General features: G+C 45.6%; 1 protein-coding gene across 1 annotated transcript in view; it reads right to left on the reverse strand.

The window, feature by feature from the left end:
• The window catches only part of GALNT14 (polypeptide N-acetylgalactosaminyltransferase 14), a gene marked incomplete at both ends in the record, with an annotated part of 93,415 nt that overhangs the window by 62,651 nt on the left and 12,557 nt on the right, over positions 1-18,207 (reverse strand). The window contains 2 exons of the mRNA XM_009083968.1: positions 4,698-4,705; positions 8,496-8,594. Of these exons, the coding sequence (XP_009082216.1) occupies positions 4,698-4,705; positions 8,496-8,594 (107 nt within the window). The remainder of the gene's footprint in view (positions 1-4,697; positions 4,706-8,495; positions 8,595-18,207) is intronic.

The following is an 18,207-nucleotide window of genomic DNA, read 5'->3' on the forward strand; positions in this document are numbered from 1 at the left end:
GAAAATCCATGATAGTGCTTGACCAACTTAATAACCCAGCAAACAGGGTGGAAAAACATAGGATCCCTGCCAAAGCACAGAAGACCAGGCTCAGATTTCCAGAAAGGATACACTAGATAAGACCCAGAAACCACTCCCCACTACCCCCCAGTAATCTACAGTGACCAGCTATCACCTCCCTGTAGCCTGATCTAAGAGCCAAGCACTCAGTATTTCTGGGAAATATTTGAGATTCACCCTTATTACCTTTGTAAGCAAAAACAGAGCACCACACACAGCCAGAAAACCCTCAACTTTTCAGCAACATGCACACTGCACCAAGATTCTTAACAGGGGTACAGCATAGCTGCCGTCACCCTGCCACCTCCTTCAGGGCTAATGATACAGTGTCCAGCAAGAGCAGGACCAACACAGAGAAAATTACCCAGCTCAAACCCATCTTTATAGAGCTCACAGCCATGGCAAGACAACTTCTGTTTTTATCTGTGAGCTGACTGTGTTTCAGAGGCTGCCAAGAGGATAAGAGCAGGGTTGGAGCCCACCTAGTTAATGAGTGGCTACAGGATCCGGTTCACAGTTCCCTCCATGTGGACAGACACTGTGAAATGTCTCTGAAAGATGCAATCTTCCCTTAATTATGCCACCAAGGGTTTTATTATTAATATTATTGTTACTATTAGAAAGTCTAGACCAGTTCTTCCCCTTTCTCACATGGTGCAGAGGTCAGCAGAATTCTCATGCTTAAAATCCTGCCCCAGCAAAGGGTCAAGGCTGACTTGTTGAAGCAAAAGTCCCAGGGCATCCCAAAAGTCTCCTAAGTGCTTGACTTGGGCTTTGATAATGCCAGTTGGGTTGTACAGGCTTTTCCAGCATTTAAACGTCTTCGCTTTCATCCTGAGCATGGTTCCTTTTTCACACAGCATTCAAAATCCTCCCAAATTTCAGACCTTCAGACCTCCCACTGGCATAAGAGGGCAGTCACCTAACTGGCTAACAACCTTGAAGTCCCTGATACCACCGGATCCTTATTAACAGTTCCCAGTCTCTCAGGTTCCCAAAACTCCAGCAAAAAACGAGAAAAGCCAAGAAGTCTGGAAAACCACATCCCTGGCCCAGATATCAGTCAAGAGAGCTACAAAGGACAGGACTGCCAGGGGACCTTGGTGCTTGGGAGCCACAAGATCAGCTGGCAGGAGCCCAGAATGATGGTCTATCACCCCTGGATATCTGAGGACATTCAGCCAAAGGGCTGCATTTCTCCAATGAAGCCTTCTTGATGAGAACCCCACCCAAGGGGTATCCCTTGCCGGGTGCCTGCTGCCTGCACTGGTGCACCCCTACCCCTCCAGGTACTAGAATTACAGTCCTTCAGAGGGCAACAGTTGAGCTGGATTTTTTTGGAAGAAGCACAGGACATCCCAAAGCAGATACATGAAATGGAATCATAGAATGGTTTGGGTTGGAAGAGATCTTAAAGATCATCTAGTTCCAACCCCCCCACCATAGGCAGGGACATCTTCCACTAGACCAGGTTGCTCAATGTCTCATCCAAACTGGCCTTAAACACTTCTAGGGACAGGGCATCTACAATTTCTTTGGGCCTTACCCCCCTCACAGTAAAGAATTTATTCTGTATGTCATTGATCCTCCCTCTCTGTTGTTTTTTTTTAACCCAGCAGTAATCGTGAAAAAAGGAGGTTTTATATCAGAACACAGTGAGTAAGCTGGCACCTCCCTTGTGGAGCTCCTCAAAAATCACTTCCAAGAATTACTTTTCCTAGAAACACTATCCCTGTCTCTTCCAGTCTGAGGACCTTGGCAAAAGCCATTGTTTTCCCTCACTTCAGATGCCTTGTTATGGTTGTGGTGGGGAGGAAGAGAAAGCCACTGCCCCCTAAGCAACAGTCATGATGGGAGTGCCAACAGCCGCATGAGCTGCTGTGGCCACCCTGGCACCACTGTGGCTTGTACCAAGCAGAGTGAGACAACACTGCCTCACTGACACCAGCAGACTGCATGAAGCATCAGGGAAAAGTGGCTGAACACCCATCCTCCCGCTGGTGCTCACCGAACAATTTAGATGTGCTGTTTCCACCTGTCAAGTGTTTTTTAATTATTATTATTAATAGGTTTGTTATTTTTTTAAAAATCCCCATATGCAAGAGCTGAGTTCAGCAAATTACTGCAGCCAAGCGTCAGTAGAGAGAGACAGGAGAGCAATATCATGCTCAGTGGAATATTTAACAAGCACTGATTGCCTGGAAACCTAACTCGGTGAAACCTGCAGGAAAAAAGCAGGCTTGTAAAAAAGCCATCAAAATACATAAATAACCCAGCAAGAGCAGGGGGTGGGGAGGCAGCGGGCAACTTGAACATCCAAAACCTGCCTCTGACTAGTCTCCCCTATGGATTTGACTGCCAGAAGTGCAATGCAGGGCTCAACTCCATGGGAAGGCAGTTGCAAAGGGACCGATTTTGCTTTTGCTGGTACCAGAGAGAATATCTCAACAAGAAACGTAGCACTGGGCTGCACAGATTCAGACCTGAGTTCTAAGCAGTCGTCGGTGCCTTGGAGGAACTCATCCCAGGGCACCTCCTATGGAAAAAAATTCAGCATGGACCATTTTCAAGGCTCTGGACTGGGGAGAGGTGCAGCCTGGTCCCTGCTCAGCTGCAGGCTCCCAACGCAGCAAGGGCAAGCACACCAGCTTTCTAGCAAAATCAAATTCACATCTCCTGTCTGTGCTCTATCACACAATAATGCACCTATGCTTCTGGAAACACAGGAGATTATAAGCACCCCTCCTGCAGCACTCCTCGAGGAGGACAGGAAACAGAGGCACCAAATCCTGCATGGAAGATGAGAAACATAGGCACCAAATCCTGCACATTTTCAGCATTACAGGGATTTTTTTTTCCAGATAGACTATAAAAGTGCTTTTAAAAATTCAAAGCTGGCTTTTCTATTACTTGTGTCTCTGCTCTGCTTTGATTTTTATTTTAATGCTTTCTTTTCCTTATCTTTGTGCATAGCTTTTTTTCCCCTTTTATATGGGTAAAATCAGAAGACAATATTATAGTGCTTTGAAGTCCCTCTGTTATTATGGATTTTTTCCTTGAAATCAAACATAGGTAGATATATACTGCAGTGATGGGCATATTTTAACAAATCAAAACAGCTTTTAAGTTCTGCTAAGCCAGAGATCACATTTTCTCCCTTAAATTGCCAAAAAACCTGTTATTATCAAAATGAAAACTCATGCCTGTAGTCCAGAAAGTGCTTACTTACTCAATCCATTAAAAGCAAATTCACTGTTGAATTACCTTGAAAAGTTAATACTGAAAATTTCTTTGTTTCAATGGATGTAGCAGTCCTTGTGCAGATGAAATCATGGAGAATCTCATCTCAAATTTTCAACCTAAGGTCCTTCTTCTGTCCTTCTCAACAATTTGTTGGGATCCTTTTCCACTGTCCCAGAGGTAAGCACTGGATTCAGCAATTTCATCTCCATATAAGTACCAGAGCAAAAGTCACCCTGACGTGTAAGATATGGAAAACATTTGCGGGGAGGAGTTCAGACCTTCTGACCAAAAGTCAGTGTATTTTTGGTCATCACCCAGAATACCACTTGCTTTAGAGAGGTGACTGTGCACGTGGATCCTTGGGAATTCATGAACCTGTTAATTCTTTTCATGGCAACATATTGGGACTCGTTAGAGGAAAAAAACCCCCACCTTTGGGAGTATAATAAACTGTGGAAAGGGCCAAGGGTCACAATTATCGAAATCAGACTGAAAGTGCAGAGAGAAAATGCCCACCAAAATGAACTACTTCAAAAACCCCAAATGGCTAATTACGTAGGAAGAGAGACATCACACCAAGAATAACCATAATGAGCTTTGATTACACTGCGCCTTTCGCATTTTATTCTTTTTATTCTCACCAAGCTCTTTGAAATTCAAGAGTTCTCTTATGTTAACATCAAAAGGTAAAAGCGCATGGAGGGCTGTGTACTTAGTCACCACAAGAGATGATTAGCAAATTAAGAAAAAAAAAAAAAGCCTAGAGTTTAAGCAAAAAGTAGGCAAAAAAAAAAAAAGAAAAAATAGTCAGCACAAAGTGCTAGGTCAGAGGGTTGAGGGTTCTACACTGTTCTAGGTCAGAGTGGCAAGGGTTCTAGACAGTTCTGGGTCAGAGTGGCAAGGATTCTAGATTAGATGGTCCAGGGTTCTAGACTGTTCTGGGTCAGAGGGTCAGCAGTTTCTGCTGAACACCTGGCTTGGTTTTCCTTCTTTAATCAGGCTCGTTTCAGTTATGGCACACACTCTATATGGTGCCAATGCTGCTAGGTTGGAGAGTCGAGTTCTAGACCATTCTAGGCCTGAGGGTTCCAGGTCAGAGTGGTGAGAATTCTAGATGGTTCCAGGTCAGAGGGTTCTAGACAGTTTTAGATTAGATGGCCAATGGTTCTAGACCATTCTAGGTCAGTTTCTGCTGAACACCTGGCTTGGTTTTGCTTCTTTAATCAGGCTTGTTTCAGTTGTGGCACACACTCTATACTGTAACGACACCGCATCAGGAAGGAGACGTGTGGCTTTGTCATCTCCCTGTCTCAGATGTGTCTGGCTGCAGACAAGGTAGTGGCACGAGGGGAAGGTGCGAGGTGCTGGCTATCCAAGACATCACTTTTCTTACTTAAGAACACTGGAAAATGAAAGGCATGATATTCTCTCTGCTAATTAATATTTCATGTGGTATTCACAGCACTCGCATCAGGACTTTTGCCAAAGGACGTGTTTTGGTTTGTCAGCGAGAGGTAAATAATTAAAGTTTCCTTATTCCTGCTCTGAGCTCCCCAGCTGCAAGTTCGAAGAATAAATAAATAAAAACCACTCAGGAGAGTAAACGGGACTGTCTCAACCTCTGCCTGGCAGGTCACTCACATGATAGGATTAGGATTCCCTTGCTAAATCCAGGCTGAATGGGAAGACAGGAAAGGAGAAATTGGCTTTTTTTATTTTATTTTAAGTGCCTCTGTACTGCTTATTTTCTCCCTTGCTTTTGTCTTCCCATCTTGGGTTTATTCACACGGTCCCATCCCTGTACTGTTGGAGACTCTATCTTTTAGACACTGAGACTTGGAGCTTGAAATATGTGAAACTGAACCACAGAGGGATAAGGAACTCGTCCAAGGTCATTCAAAAAGTGAGTGGTTGAAACAACCCAATGATACTTTCTTCACTGTCTGCACAGTAAAAAGAGACTACACCATTTGCAGAGATTTGGGCATTAGATTAATTTAGCTTTTCTTGTTTTTCCTCTGCTTGGCTTCTAGCTGGCAAATGGACAGAGAAAAGATCATGAAACTTTTAAATAAATTCGTTACTCAGCACAGTCCACTAGCTTTCTCAATAGCTCAGATGATGCAAAATGTCCATAAACAAACTGTCCCAAACACTTGCAATGTGACTTGTGTAAGGGGTGCTGCAGAGGACATGTGTTGGTGCCTCGGCTTCATGGGTCACAGCACTTCCATCTCTACCAAGACCCACATGCAACACACTGAGCCTGCAAGACATCTCAGCCTCAGAACTCAGGGAGCATTAAAGCTCTCAAGCACCCAAGAAAAGCACGGGAATAATAAAATCCCTCCTGCTCGTCATGTACTTGGTCCCTTCTTCAAGAGGCAATTTCCTCTGCTGCTAGATGGTGCCTTCACCAGCATTTCCCTCTGCCATTCCACCATGGGGTGCTGCAAGAAGTGCCCTCTTTGTGGGGATGGTGCTCTGTCACACATGGCTTTGGAGAAGCCAAGCCACATCCCTTCGCCCTGTTACCTGCTCCTGCCATGGCAATTAGCTGAGAACATTTGCTCTGCAATGAGACTGGAAAATGCAACATACTGGAACTCAGGAAACCAGGTTTGCAATCCAAAATCTTCCACCAGCCACAGACAAATCACCTCTCTGTTCCTCAGCCTGTCCATCTGTCACTTGGGTTATACCAAGAGTGCACTGTGGAGATGTAGTGGGGAGAACAGGGTAAAAAAGGTATCCATTTTAGTCATCACCACGCTCAAAGCACTTGGAGACACTTGGCTGCAGAGTGCTCCAAAAGGCACAAAGCACTGTCAGGAGGACAGAGTTTGTTCTGAATGGTCATGGAAAATGATCCATGTTGTTACAGCCACTGTGGGATGGAGTTATCTGGAAGACCTAATTAAACTAAGTATTTGCTGAGCAAAAGGGGGAAAAAAGGCAAGCACTCAGAAGGCACAGCAAATTAAACTACAGAGGCTAAAAGGAGGCAGATGAGCTCTCAGCTGGGTCCAAAAAGAGGTGGGAAGGTGGATACATGTACAATCACAACCAGAGAGGAGCAGAGCAGGAGCCATGTCATCAGCATAACTTGTCACTGAGGGTTGGTATTCTTAGGGTCAGTTGGATCAAAGCAAACCTCTACGTACTGCATCCAGAAGGAAAATGGTGAACCCTGATGCCAAGAAGCCACCTCCAAACTGTGGGGGTCAGAAGAAGGAGGATCAGCTCAGGAGAGCTCAGGATCTTAGCTCAGGAAGAGGCAGAGGAGATGGGGACCCAAGGCTGTTGTCTCAGTTCCTCACTGCCTGGGCTTGTCTCTGCGGTGCAGCTCAGTGGGATGCTCTCCAGGGCTCTGGCCCTGTTTAGAGATCAATCTACAAGAGGGCTCAGAAGTGGCTCCAGAGCTGGGGAAAACCTCCCCACAGACAAAACATGAGTGCTGGAATTGCCAGGGCACATAAGCAAGGAGGAGCAGTACAAGGGCAAAGCTGTGGTGGAAATCACAGGCAACCAGGTAAGGAAGGTGGTAAAGCCAACTAATTAATTCAAGCAAAGAAAAGAAGAGGAACAAGGAACAAAGTCTTTTTACAGCTGGAAACCGGAAACTTCTGAGGACAATAATCTAAAGAAAAAAGGAAAGATTCAGTCTATCTGTATTTCTAACCTTGCCATCACTGGAGTACATCAGTGAAGCCAGACATGGGAGAACCAGGCATAAGAGCTGTATCACACCACTGGAGTACATCAGTCCTCCAATGAAGCCAGATATGGGAGAACCAGGCATAAGAGCTGTATCACAGGTCTAACATCTCTTATGTGACAATGTCACACATTATCATACCTGCCAGGACAGACAAGTGCTGAGTTATGGGGAGAAATGAGATTAAAGTCCATCCCTGCACTTTACACATTATAAGCATCCTGTATCTCAGGGGCTAGAGGACTGCACTTGCCATCTCCGCTGCAAACGGTTCTGGAGAATGGCAAACTTATGCAAGGCACTGTAAAGGCAAAAGAGAAGGTCCAGAATCAAGAAGGTGGTAAAAACCACCAAGTGTCAGTTCACACCCAAAATTCACACACCCTAAAAAGAAAAAGCGGTGACAGATTATTAAGTGTGACGGAAGGAGATGGGATTGGGCATGAAACTATAAAGCAAAGCAGGAATTCAGTTTCAGGACTGTCAAACTCACTTGTGCCCTGGATGCACCTACCTGAGGAAAGATGCTGTTTTCAGAGGAAAGCTCAGTCAGGATGTGACAGTGAGCAGGAGGCACAGCTGAAGTCTCCCCCTCAACCAGCAACCTCAGTCTGACCAGTATCAACAATGGCAAGGGGTCCCTGGGGATGCCAGGGTTTAACAGACAAGGCTTGCAGCAGGGCACAAATCTTCACTACGTGGGAATGAGATGCACCTGCAAACTGCCACAGAGCAGAGCATATCCAAGCTTGCTACCAAGGAACCCACCAGCTCAGACCTGAAGACAGACCTCTTGAAGGTGTGGTGGACACACCTCACCAAATCTTCCCACAAGATAAATTTCAGATTCAAGGCACACATTGGGATTAAAGGCTGATTTCAAAAACCTGCAGTGAAAATGAAGCCTTTAGTCTATCCACTACAGCAAAACCCAGCCAAGAACAAACCAACAAATGAAGGAATGGCCACATGCCCAGAGCACTCCACCGTGTATCCACAGGAGTACAGAAACCGTCCTTGAAAATCTAGTCTGCATGTGTGCCATTAGGACTTCTCAATTAACAAGCCTTGCTGGCACTCAATGGGTCACTGGAGAAGCTCAAACAGCAGTACTGGAGCAGATATCTGTAGAATAATAGCTGTCTCTAGAGGACCAGGACAAAATACAGCTGAGCACTGATACCCAGCTGGATATAAAACCTCTTATCCCAGACTGTCTAATCTTCTGCTGTTCCCTCATGACTTTCCTGTGAAAGACCCAGCAAAGGGAACACAGCTACTTACTTTCCCAAGTACCCCACTGCAAAACCTACTCAGAGATGAACCTTCACACTAATTTCTCCTGGTCATCATTTGAGGCCATAGTTGGTAGGTCTGCTCTTATTGCTGTGGCAGGTGGAAACAGATTCTGTCTTTATTTGTGAAAACCTCTAGCCCACTCACCCTTTTTTAAGAGATCACCAGGAGCTCTTACCTCCGAATTGTCCTTAGCAGGGTCGACCTGGCCTCGTTGTGGAAGGTGATGATGATGCTGGTTGGCGGGAGGTCCTGGCCATAGTGCAAAGTCGTACACCTGAAGAGGGAGAGAGAGGAAAAGGCCGTTAAGGTGCCAGAATTCAAAGTGGGACCTCACTTCATTTACACAGGCAGCAGAGTCCATCAGGAAATGGTCCTCCAGGTACTATTAAAAATAAATAAATAAAATATTTTATGTGTGAATCTTTTCTGATGGAATCCAGAAACTGCCAAGTAAGTCACCAAGGATTAAAGCAGCAAAGAGCTTAATTGTCATTGACAGGAAGAGATGAGAAAGAAGGTGCCTAGCTGGTAGCCCTTTTCTCTAACCAGTGCTTTCCAGCTAGCACTCTCACACCCACCTGGCTGGTGGCACAGGTAGAGGTAAGAGCATCCTTGCAGCTCCAGCTCCAAACTGCCTAACTCCCACCTCCAGAGGCAGCAATTTCCACCAGTCAGCTGCAAGGTAAGCCAAGCCCTGTTTTTAAATTGATTGTTTCCTTATTCATTCTGTCCTAATGGCATAACCAGACTACAGGGAAGATTGGGATTTAAAACTTTCCAAGCCAGCCTGCAGAAGGTGAAAAACCACAAAAGCGACCACAGCCCCTGCTGTCTCCTTCCCAGGAGGAAATGTCATAGACTCTGTAATTACTTTGACCTTTAGCTCACTAAATTTGTGGGTTTTATAGACCGACACCAATATATTCCCAGCTCAGAAAATCCGGATGCATCTCTTAAATCTGCTCCTTCCAGGTCCCTAACAGTTCCTGAGATAGTCTTATGATGACACAACAGTAGCAGGAGGGCACCCCATACCCAGCCTGAGGAGCTCTCTATCACAGCCATCAAGTTCCTTCTCATCCATATGCCACTTGTCTGCTGTTGTGTCAGTGCCCAGGTGCTACCACTACCAGCCTCAAATGAAGCAGGAAAGAGGACTGAGCAACCACTCTTTAAACATACCATCAGTTCACTTCCCCAGAGTTCTGGACCACAATATCTGCAAGACGAAGTAAAAACAGATGGAAAAATTAAGCTGGAGATGGAGAGGAGAAAGCAAGTAGGAGTAGACAGATACTGCTGGTTTATGCTATTGAGCATAGCATGTTGTACCTTTAAAATGCCAAAATGCTTGAGATCATCATAGAAGTAGAATTTAAGGGGTTGGAATGTACCTTACAGATCATCTAGTCCCAACCCCCCCTGCCATGGGCAGGGACACCTCCTCACTAGATCAGGTTGCACAAGGGCTCATCCAGCCTGGTCTTGAGCACTGCCAGGGTCAGGACAGCCACCATGCCCCTGGGCAACCTGTGCCAGTGTCTCACCACCCTTATAGTAAAGAACATTTTTCTAATATCTAAGCATAACTTGCCCTCCTTCAGGCTGAATTCATTACCACTTTGTCTATCATTGCAGTTCCTAAGAAAGAGTCCCTCTCCAGGTCCCTTGTAGGCCCTTCAGATATTGAAAAGTTGCTATGAGGTCTCCACGCAGTTTTCTCCAGGCTGAACAGCCCCAACTTCCTCAGCCTGTCCTCATAGGGGAGATGCTCCAGTCCTCTTATCAACTTTGTGGCCTACTCTAGACTTGCTCCAACAGTTCCATGTCCTTCTCACATTGAGGGCACCAGAACTGCACGCAGTATTCCAGGTGGGGTCTCACGAGAGCAGAGTAGAGGGGGAGAATCACCTCTTTTGACCTGCTGCCCACACTCCTTTTGATGCAGCCCAGGATTCAATTGACCTTCTGGGCTGCTAGTGCACACTGCAGCTCATGGTGAGCTTCTCATCCACTGTCACTCCCATGTCGCTCTCCTCACTGCTGATTTCGATTACTTCAATATTATTTTTAATGAGGTTTTCCATTGTTTCATTTTGAAATTGTATTTCTGTTCATTTACAAAGTGAACTAAATTAAAGGAAGAAAGAGTGCGCAATACGTGAAACAATTCTAAAGATAAGAATAAAATGATATCTTAGGTGGGACAAAATATTTGCAAGCTCATGCTAAATCAGTCACTGCTTTCTCTCATTGTTTCACTCAAAACCTTTTCCAAATCCTGCTAAATTTCACCAAACCGAATTTCTGATTACTACTCTGTTCTTTCAGCACAGTCACCGACCTCATGAATTCACCATCAAACCAATTCTAATTCTAGGTCCACTCCCAAAGGACACCAAGTTGCACAGCTACTCTGGATGCAGGAGAGCAGTCAGTAACACTGCCCTGTGTGACAACACCCTCATTCATCAAAATTACATCTCAGGGATGCTGAAAACAGAGGGTTTCTGAATTACTAAACAGCACCAGGTCATGCCCTGAGCTGCTCATCTGGGTCACTGCAGTCCCGTGCATCATGCAGTAACCAACTTCAGCTGAGCCACCCCAACCTGATATGGTGAGAAAAAAGCTGCTGCTCAGCACCTGTTTTTGTGCATCATGCAGTGACCAACTTCAGCTGAGCCACCCCAGCCTGATATGGTGAGAAAAAAAGCTGCTGCTCAGCACCTGTTTTGCTAGGCTCAGGCTCAGGCTCAGCTCTTATTTGCTTTGTGGAGCTGCAGGGACAGACTATGGCAACTGCTCTCCCTGTGCTATTTATACACTGTTCCCAGATGCATGACTTCCACCCACTTCCAGTGGGGTTCTGTGGAGCAAACAAGGAAAGCTATTTCTGGAAAAGAATGAAAGAATGTGGAAAATACAAAGTCATCAATACTTTACTTAAGCTATTACAACAGTTAAGGAGCTAATAAATAAAGCAGCAGCAGGTGTGTGCTGTACCACCCACCAGTGGGAGTGCATGCTGGCTGAGCCCACCAGCAGTGCGACGAAGGCTCCTCATGTGTGACAACCTGCTTAGAAACTCCAGATGTCTATGCACTAGATTGGCCTAACTAGACAATGTGCATGCGGGAAATGCTGAAATATATATGAACACTTACAGAGGTTGATCACTGGCACTGCGACTCACCCCAGCTTCTGTCTAATGAGTACTTGTTGTATCCCAAAGATGGGACTGATGACTCTGCTGCTGCTAGAGAGCAGGCAGGGACCCAGCAGCAACTCTAGCCTTGTTTTTCCACTGTGACCAGCTGGGAGCTGCCTCTCCAAAAACCAGCCCAAAAAGGGTTAGGCTGGGCAGCTGCAGCTGCCAGGGCTTCTCCTCCAGGGTCCCTACTTGGCACGTATTCTGTCCTCACCCATGATTTTACCCCTGGATTCTTCTTACAGAAGCCCTCCCAAAGTGTTCTCCAGTTGGTCCCTTCTTTTTTTTTCTTCCTCCCCCAGTGTAAGTGAAGCTAAAAACCCTGGCTCCCCAGAAGGCAGATTTCAGTTTAAGTTGTTGACTACAAGTGTTTTTTTGGCACTTACTTGGGTAATAAAAACCACAGCTTGGAAATGCATTAAATCCAGCATGTCCAGAATTATTTTGTGTGACAATTACATCTGGGGTAATTTCAATTTAATACCTCACTGCAAGTGAAAATTGCAGCATGCAGCCCTAAAATTGCTGTAATAATGAAAATAAACCCACTAAGAGCTGCCTGTGCTACCTCAGGCTGTCACTGGATAAACGTTTTGTGCTGCTTATGGCATTTCATAGGTCACCCAATTGCCAACAAGGAAAAAAAAATCAAACAAAAACCAAAAACAACACCCACAACATTTTCAGGAATCCAATGAAAGTTTGAGGGTTTTTATATACTGTTCAAAAAAAAAGGTAAAAAAAAGTAATAACGGCCTTGCATATATTTGCAGTGTGTTGGAACTCACTGGCTAAAATTTCAAGTTTGAGGCTTTGAAACCTTGCAGCAGAACTAGGGAGCAATCCTAGCACAGCAAGTGCTAGCAGGAACGCTGCCAAGCTGATCTACATGCAATGTGGGCTGCTCCACCAGCTCCCAGCATCTGGGGGGCAGAAGCCAGACTGGCCTGCCCTAAAGCCCTGGAGGGAACATACAGATGGAGAAACAAATCTTATTTCCTCCTGCAAACCCAGAAGTCAAACTTCGATTTGATGGGAAGTTTCACTTTTCTGCTTTAAGGCTTTTTTCCTATTCAAATTATTTCAGAATCTGAAAGTTATGAAAGTGGCATCCTGGCTGCAGACACCTTAAGAATCACCCTTGGAAAATCCCAGCCTGGTCTGGTTGCCCACTTCCTTCAGCATGGATGGATCAGCACATCTCCATGTTCCAAATATGCTGTTAACAGCTCAGGAATAAATTATGGAGCACCTGTTTGTGGGGACAAGGGGCAGGTGGCCTGGGGCCGGCACTCATCACAGGAATTGGAAAGTCCTACAAAGTCCCAAACTTTGGACGCTCCAACATTCCTCACAGGCCTCCAAAGTCCCTTACTTGATTTTTTTCTTGAGTTCCTTTGACCTTTGTTTTCCTGGTGAGCAGTGTGGTATCACAGGCTGGTGGCCTCTGCACACAGCTGTCCCTGCATCCCTAGAGATCCTCCTGATGGGGCAACACATGCCCATTCCCAGGGAATTTCAACGCATTTAACATTTTAAATGGCAAACTTAACTCATAGTGCCCCTCACCAAACCAAAGCCCACCTTGGAAACATGGCTACATAGCACAATGGTAAAGGCAAAGGGTGTGAACAGAGATGGACCCTGTTCCGTAACCCCTCCTGGTCCCCCTTGGGCTCATCCAGAGTGTTTTCTCCTTGACACCTGCCATCACATGCCCACAGAGCTGTAGCATGTCTCTTGGAACCCACCTCTCATGCTCACCCTCTCCTGTGCCTCATTAACTTCCTCCAAGAGATGATTATCCTCATCCCACTCCCCTAGATTCCCCTGCCAGGCTTCTACTCACTCCTCTGTTCTACTTTGACAACCATCACTTGCCAACAACTCTGCTTTGAATTTTTACCATTTTCCATGAAGTCCAAACTCACCCTCAACACAGCTCACCATTTTCAAAGCACTCTCTGCATATTTATTTCAAACAGCCAGCTGCATCAGACGAAGCTATACCATCTTTCAACTCCCTCCTGGCTCCTCTCCTCCTTGGAAACACATGGGAGAGCAGTCTCATCACAATTAAACCAAGGCTATTTGGGTTTGTCCCCACACTGTGCACTCACAGGCCTCTCACATCGACCCAGAGGACAGTGACCTGCCATCACAAACAGCATGGGTTCACACAACACCTGATGGGCAAATCAGTTTGGGTTTCAGATGGCATTACTCAAGTCTGACTAGCTCTCCAAACTTGATGGCTCTCTTAAGTGAAGACATGTGCAGGAGCCATGTCACAGCAGTGCAGCTGCATAGACTTGGACACTCCACCAGAAACAAAGAATTTGGTGGAGAAAGGGCAAAAGCAAAAAAAAATCCTTTTAGCTCACAGAAAGAGTGAAATAAATTACACAAATCACAGAGGAAGAGTTAATATTAACGCCAAAGCACTTTGCATGGAGCACCCATGCTGGAAAAAGAGATCTTGGCAGCATGGTACATGCCTCTGAAGGGACCCAGACAGTCAGGACTGGAGCAAGCCTCTGCTCCAGCCTGCCCTCGGGCTGGAACAAGTCAGCCCTGCCAGAGAGTAGCCTCTGCAGCCTTGCTCAGGCTACACACCAGGCAGTTAATGGTTGCCTCCCAGGGAGCTTGGTGTCACCCCACACCCAGCCAGAGAGACAGAATGGCAGGGAAAGTGGAGGAGAATGACCCGAGATGCTGAAAACATGCCACACACTGAAGTGATAGGGGCCAATCCACTTCTGGAAATAGATGGCAGTTCAGGGGAGAAAAACAAGGAGAATTTTCTTTAATAAGTTTTTTCTTAAAACGAAATCCAGCTCAGGCCTCTCTGGTTTGCCCTCTTTCACCTAACTACTGCAGTCAGGCATCCTTGGTGTAGCCACAGCAATTCCTTCCTTCAGGACCCTAGAGGAAACTGAATCAAGTCTTGACAACCAGCCAGCTGTGAAAAATTACTCCCTCAGAGAAAAATGAAAATTACTGCTTCAGGGCAGCACGGAACCACCACCCATCATAGACAAGTAAACAGTTGCCAGTGGGAAGGAAAACATTAGAGCCCTAGCTGACCTGCCCTAGCCAGTAGCAAACATAACCAAGCTCTGCATGCCTGTAGGGATGGCAGGACATGTGGGCACCTTGATCAAATCTCTCAAGACAACCTCTCAGGGTGGCAAAGCCCCAGCCAGTAGGAAACCACTGTGCCTAAACCCTATCTTCAAGCTGAAGTCATAGAATCACAGAATGGTTTGGGTTGGAAAGGACCTTCAAGATCATCTAGTTTCACCCCCTCTGCCATGAGCATGCACACCTTCTATTAGACCAGGTTGCTCCAAGCCCCATCCAACCTGACCTTGAACACTCCCAGGGTTGAGGCATCCACAACTTCTCCAGGCAACCTGTTCCAGTGCCTCACCACCCTCACAGTAAAGAATTTCTTCCTAAGAACTAATCTAGGAGACTTGCACAAAAATACTCTAAAAATGTGGACCCTGGACATGGTGTGGCATAGAGCTATATAGCAATGTATGTGTCACCTTGTAAGGAAGCTAATACGTTCACAGAGCTTACTGCTGGACAGGACCATGCACTGCATCACCTGACCTCTGAGTAACACGGTCTCTGGCATTTCTCCCAGTTATTTCTGCATTTCTCAGTTATCCATGCATTAAGCCCAGTGACTTGTGTCTGACTGCAGAGTACCTTTCAAAAAATCATTACTTGATGAGCTGCAGAGATGGAAAATCCAAGAAGCTCTGTTCACATTACAGTCAATGCATCAGCCCCATACAACAGTATAAATGGGATATGACAATTCAGTTTTTGCATGACTGGGGGACATAGTGGGGTCAGTGATCCTCTTCAGGGTATTCACCTCCCATCAACACCCTTGGTTCTTCTTGGCTCTCCCCAAGCCATCCTCCTGCATGTTGCCTCAAAATACTTTTTTCACTCAGCTTTGAGACACCTTCAAAATCCTACTTTGTTTTCCCAAGATATGCCAGCATCTTCTCCTCCTTCTATGGGTACGCTTTGCTCCCCCACAGTCAGGAAGAGGCTGCCAAATAGAGGGCTGACCATGGTCTGCCCAGCTGCACATCTCCGGCACCACAAGGCACCACAGCACCCACAGCCTTGCCAGGGGACAGATGCAAGCAGTGAGCCAGCTGCTGGCACATCCTGCACTTGGAATCACATCTGGGACAAAGACCTACTCAGAAAGCTCTGTGGTTCTCTCCATAATGCCAGAAGCTTTGATGCTGACCACTCCACCAGAACACACCACAATTTGAGCATGAACGTTGCTGCTCACAGCACATATGTGACCTTTGTAGCACAATAGGAAAAGCAATACCTGCAGGAATTGTCACCAACTACAGACTCTCTTGTGTCTATCCTGGTCTTGCAGGTCCACCTCAGGCTAGCCATGACTGTGGGCAGGTTAGTGCTACTGAAACACCAAAAGGCCTAGAGCAAAGAGAGGCTGAAAAATACAGCTGCAAGTAGAAAAGTCTGGAAAGCAGCAGTGCCAAAAGGAATGAAGGAAGGACAAGGAGTCAGATGTCAGCTGGCAGTGCCATGTGATTGCAGGGAATGCCAGCTCAAGTTTGGCTTGCTGAAGTGAAAAAATACCCTTGAGAAAGGTCGGTAGGATTTCTGTGTGCTGAATTGGCATGTGCCTCAGGTTTGCATTCCCAAAAAGGGACTGAAAAATCCCTAGGGTGGTATGCAACAGGGGCTGCTGGGACTGGGAGAAACAGGAGTGATCTAAAGAGAGGAATCCCTGGTTGAGTTGATGACTTGGGGGTGTACAAGGGCTTGAGTGAGGATGAGGAAGCACATCTGTAACAAATATTCAATGTTTGTTAGCATCAGGGGTAACAATGTGTTATTTAACAAGCTTTAACTAGATGCAATTGGAGAAAACTGTAAGGAAGACCATCAAGAAAAAGCTGCCAGAGCAATGAACCAGTTCTGGCTGTCAGTTAGGCTCCCAGAGGAACCTGTCCAAGCCTCCACCACTCCCCGGTCCAGCACATGATACCACAAAAATACCAAAAAATGCACAAAAGAGGAGAGGCCTCCTGAGGGCAGGAGATAATGCAGCCACTTCCTCTCATCCTCCATGTCCTTCTGAATGTGCTACCATGAATCTGATGGTCACAGCCTGAAGGTGAGCAGCTTCGAGTCCTGACAGCAGACCACCATGCACTCTGCCCACCAGGGCAAGGACCTGCAATCAGGAACCTGGGTTCAACTCAACCTAGGGTGACCTGAGGTCAGCCTTCTTCACTTGACCAAGAAGGACATTTTTCTACACAGCTTCTGGAACTTGAAACAGTGCTATATTTGGCTAGTGTACAATTGGTATTTCCTCTAACTCACTGCCTCTTTCAGTCTCTTTCTTTTCTTTTCCCTGCAAGATAGATATCTAAAAAATTAATCAAACTGCTAAATTTGAAGAACGGGGGAAACGTAAGAAGGCAAAAATTACCTTCTGTGCACATGACGAGCTGCCGTTTGTGAACCTCAAAACTGATGAGATGATGCATTTATAATTTATTACAAATTCACTGAATTTTTGTCTTTGGAAAAGGGGAGGGAAAAAAAAGAGAATCTACTAAAAAGGAAGGAAAGAATAGCATGGCTGCTTTTAAAAACAAGTTAAACCAGATTGTGTGTCTTGATTTTCAAAGCAGTTCATGAATAATTCAGATTTCTAGGGCCCTCTGCACAGACTCAGGGTCTGTCTTGTTTCTTGACTCTCTCTACCCTTCCTTCCTCAGAACTGAGGCAAAAGAAAAACAGAGCCAAAAGAAGTGAAGAAAAAGAAAACAAAACCAAAAAAAAAGAACCTTTGTTTTCAATAGAATTTTAAACTGTGGCCAAATTTATGATGCCAGTTTTACTGGAATACCAGAGCTGACAGCAAAGTTTTTCACCTGGTGAAAGTAAAAGCAAAATCTGGCACCTTGCACCCTCCTGAAAAGCCACCGATCCATTATTATAGATCTTTAGAAGCAAGAATAACCTGAAATTACATCTCAGAAGGTTGGAACCATAGATGTAAAGATTCCTTAGAGGGGACACTTTCTGACCAGAGCTTCCTGGCACCATGTGGCAAATCAAAGCAGAACAAGTCCCCATCCTCACAACACATCCTTAGTCACAGCTGGAGAAGAACAAACCCAGCTATATGCTGTGATAGCTCAAAAGCACTTGAAACATGTAGATATCTGCAGTGCTTACAGCTGAAATCCATCCAAATGGCCCTGAAACATTGCCTGTGATTGCCCTTTTGCTGCAGCGGATGGAGTAGGACTTTAAGGCGTGCTGAAAGGGGTAGCTGAAAAAAACAAACAAGAGTCTGATGAAGGAAACTGTCTTGTGGCCTTAATTATCAACAGGAGTGAGCCTCGGAGAATTGCTTCCATTATTTACTAATACTTGACTTTGATTTCAGCCTACACAAACATATTGGGTCAATAGAAATACTGAGACAAGCACGAAAGTTAAACAAACAACTTCATTCTGTCAGAATTACTTGGAGCAAGTTATCAAAGTAATCGATGGCACGTAATAACTGTAAGACAAGTGGTCAATATGTTATAGCAGTCAAAGGCAGAGGATGGTTCTAGCAGAGAATGGCACCCCAGGA

Source organism: Acanthisitta chloris, unplaced genomic scaffold, assembly GCF_000695815.1.
Source record: "Acanthisitta chloris isolate BGI_N310 unplaced genomic scaffold, ASM69581v1 scaffold14161, whole genome shotgun sequence".
NCBI lineage: Eukaryota > Metazoa > Chordata > Aves > Passeriformes > Acanthisittidae > Acanthisitta > Acanthisitta chloris.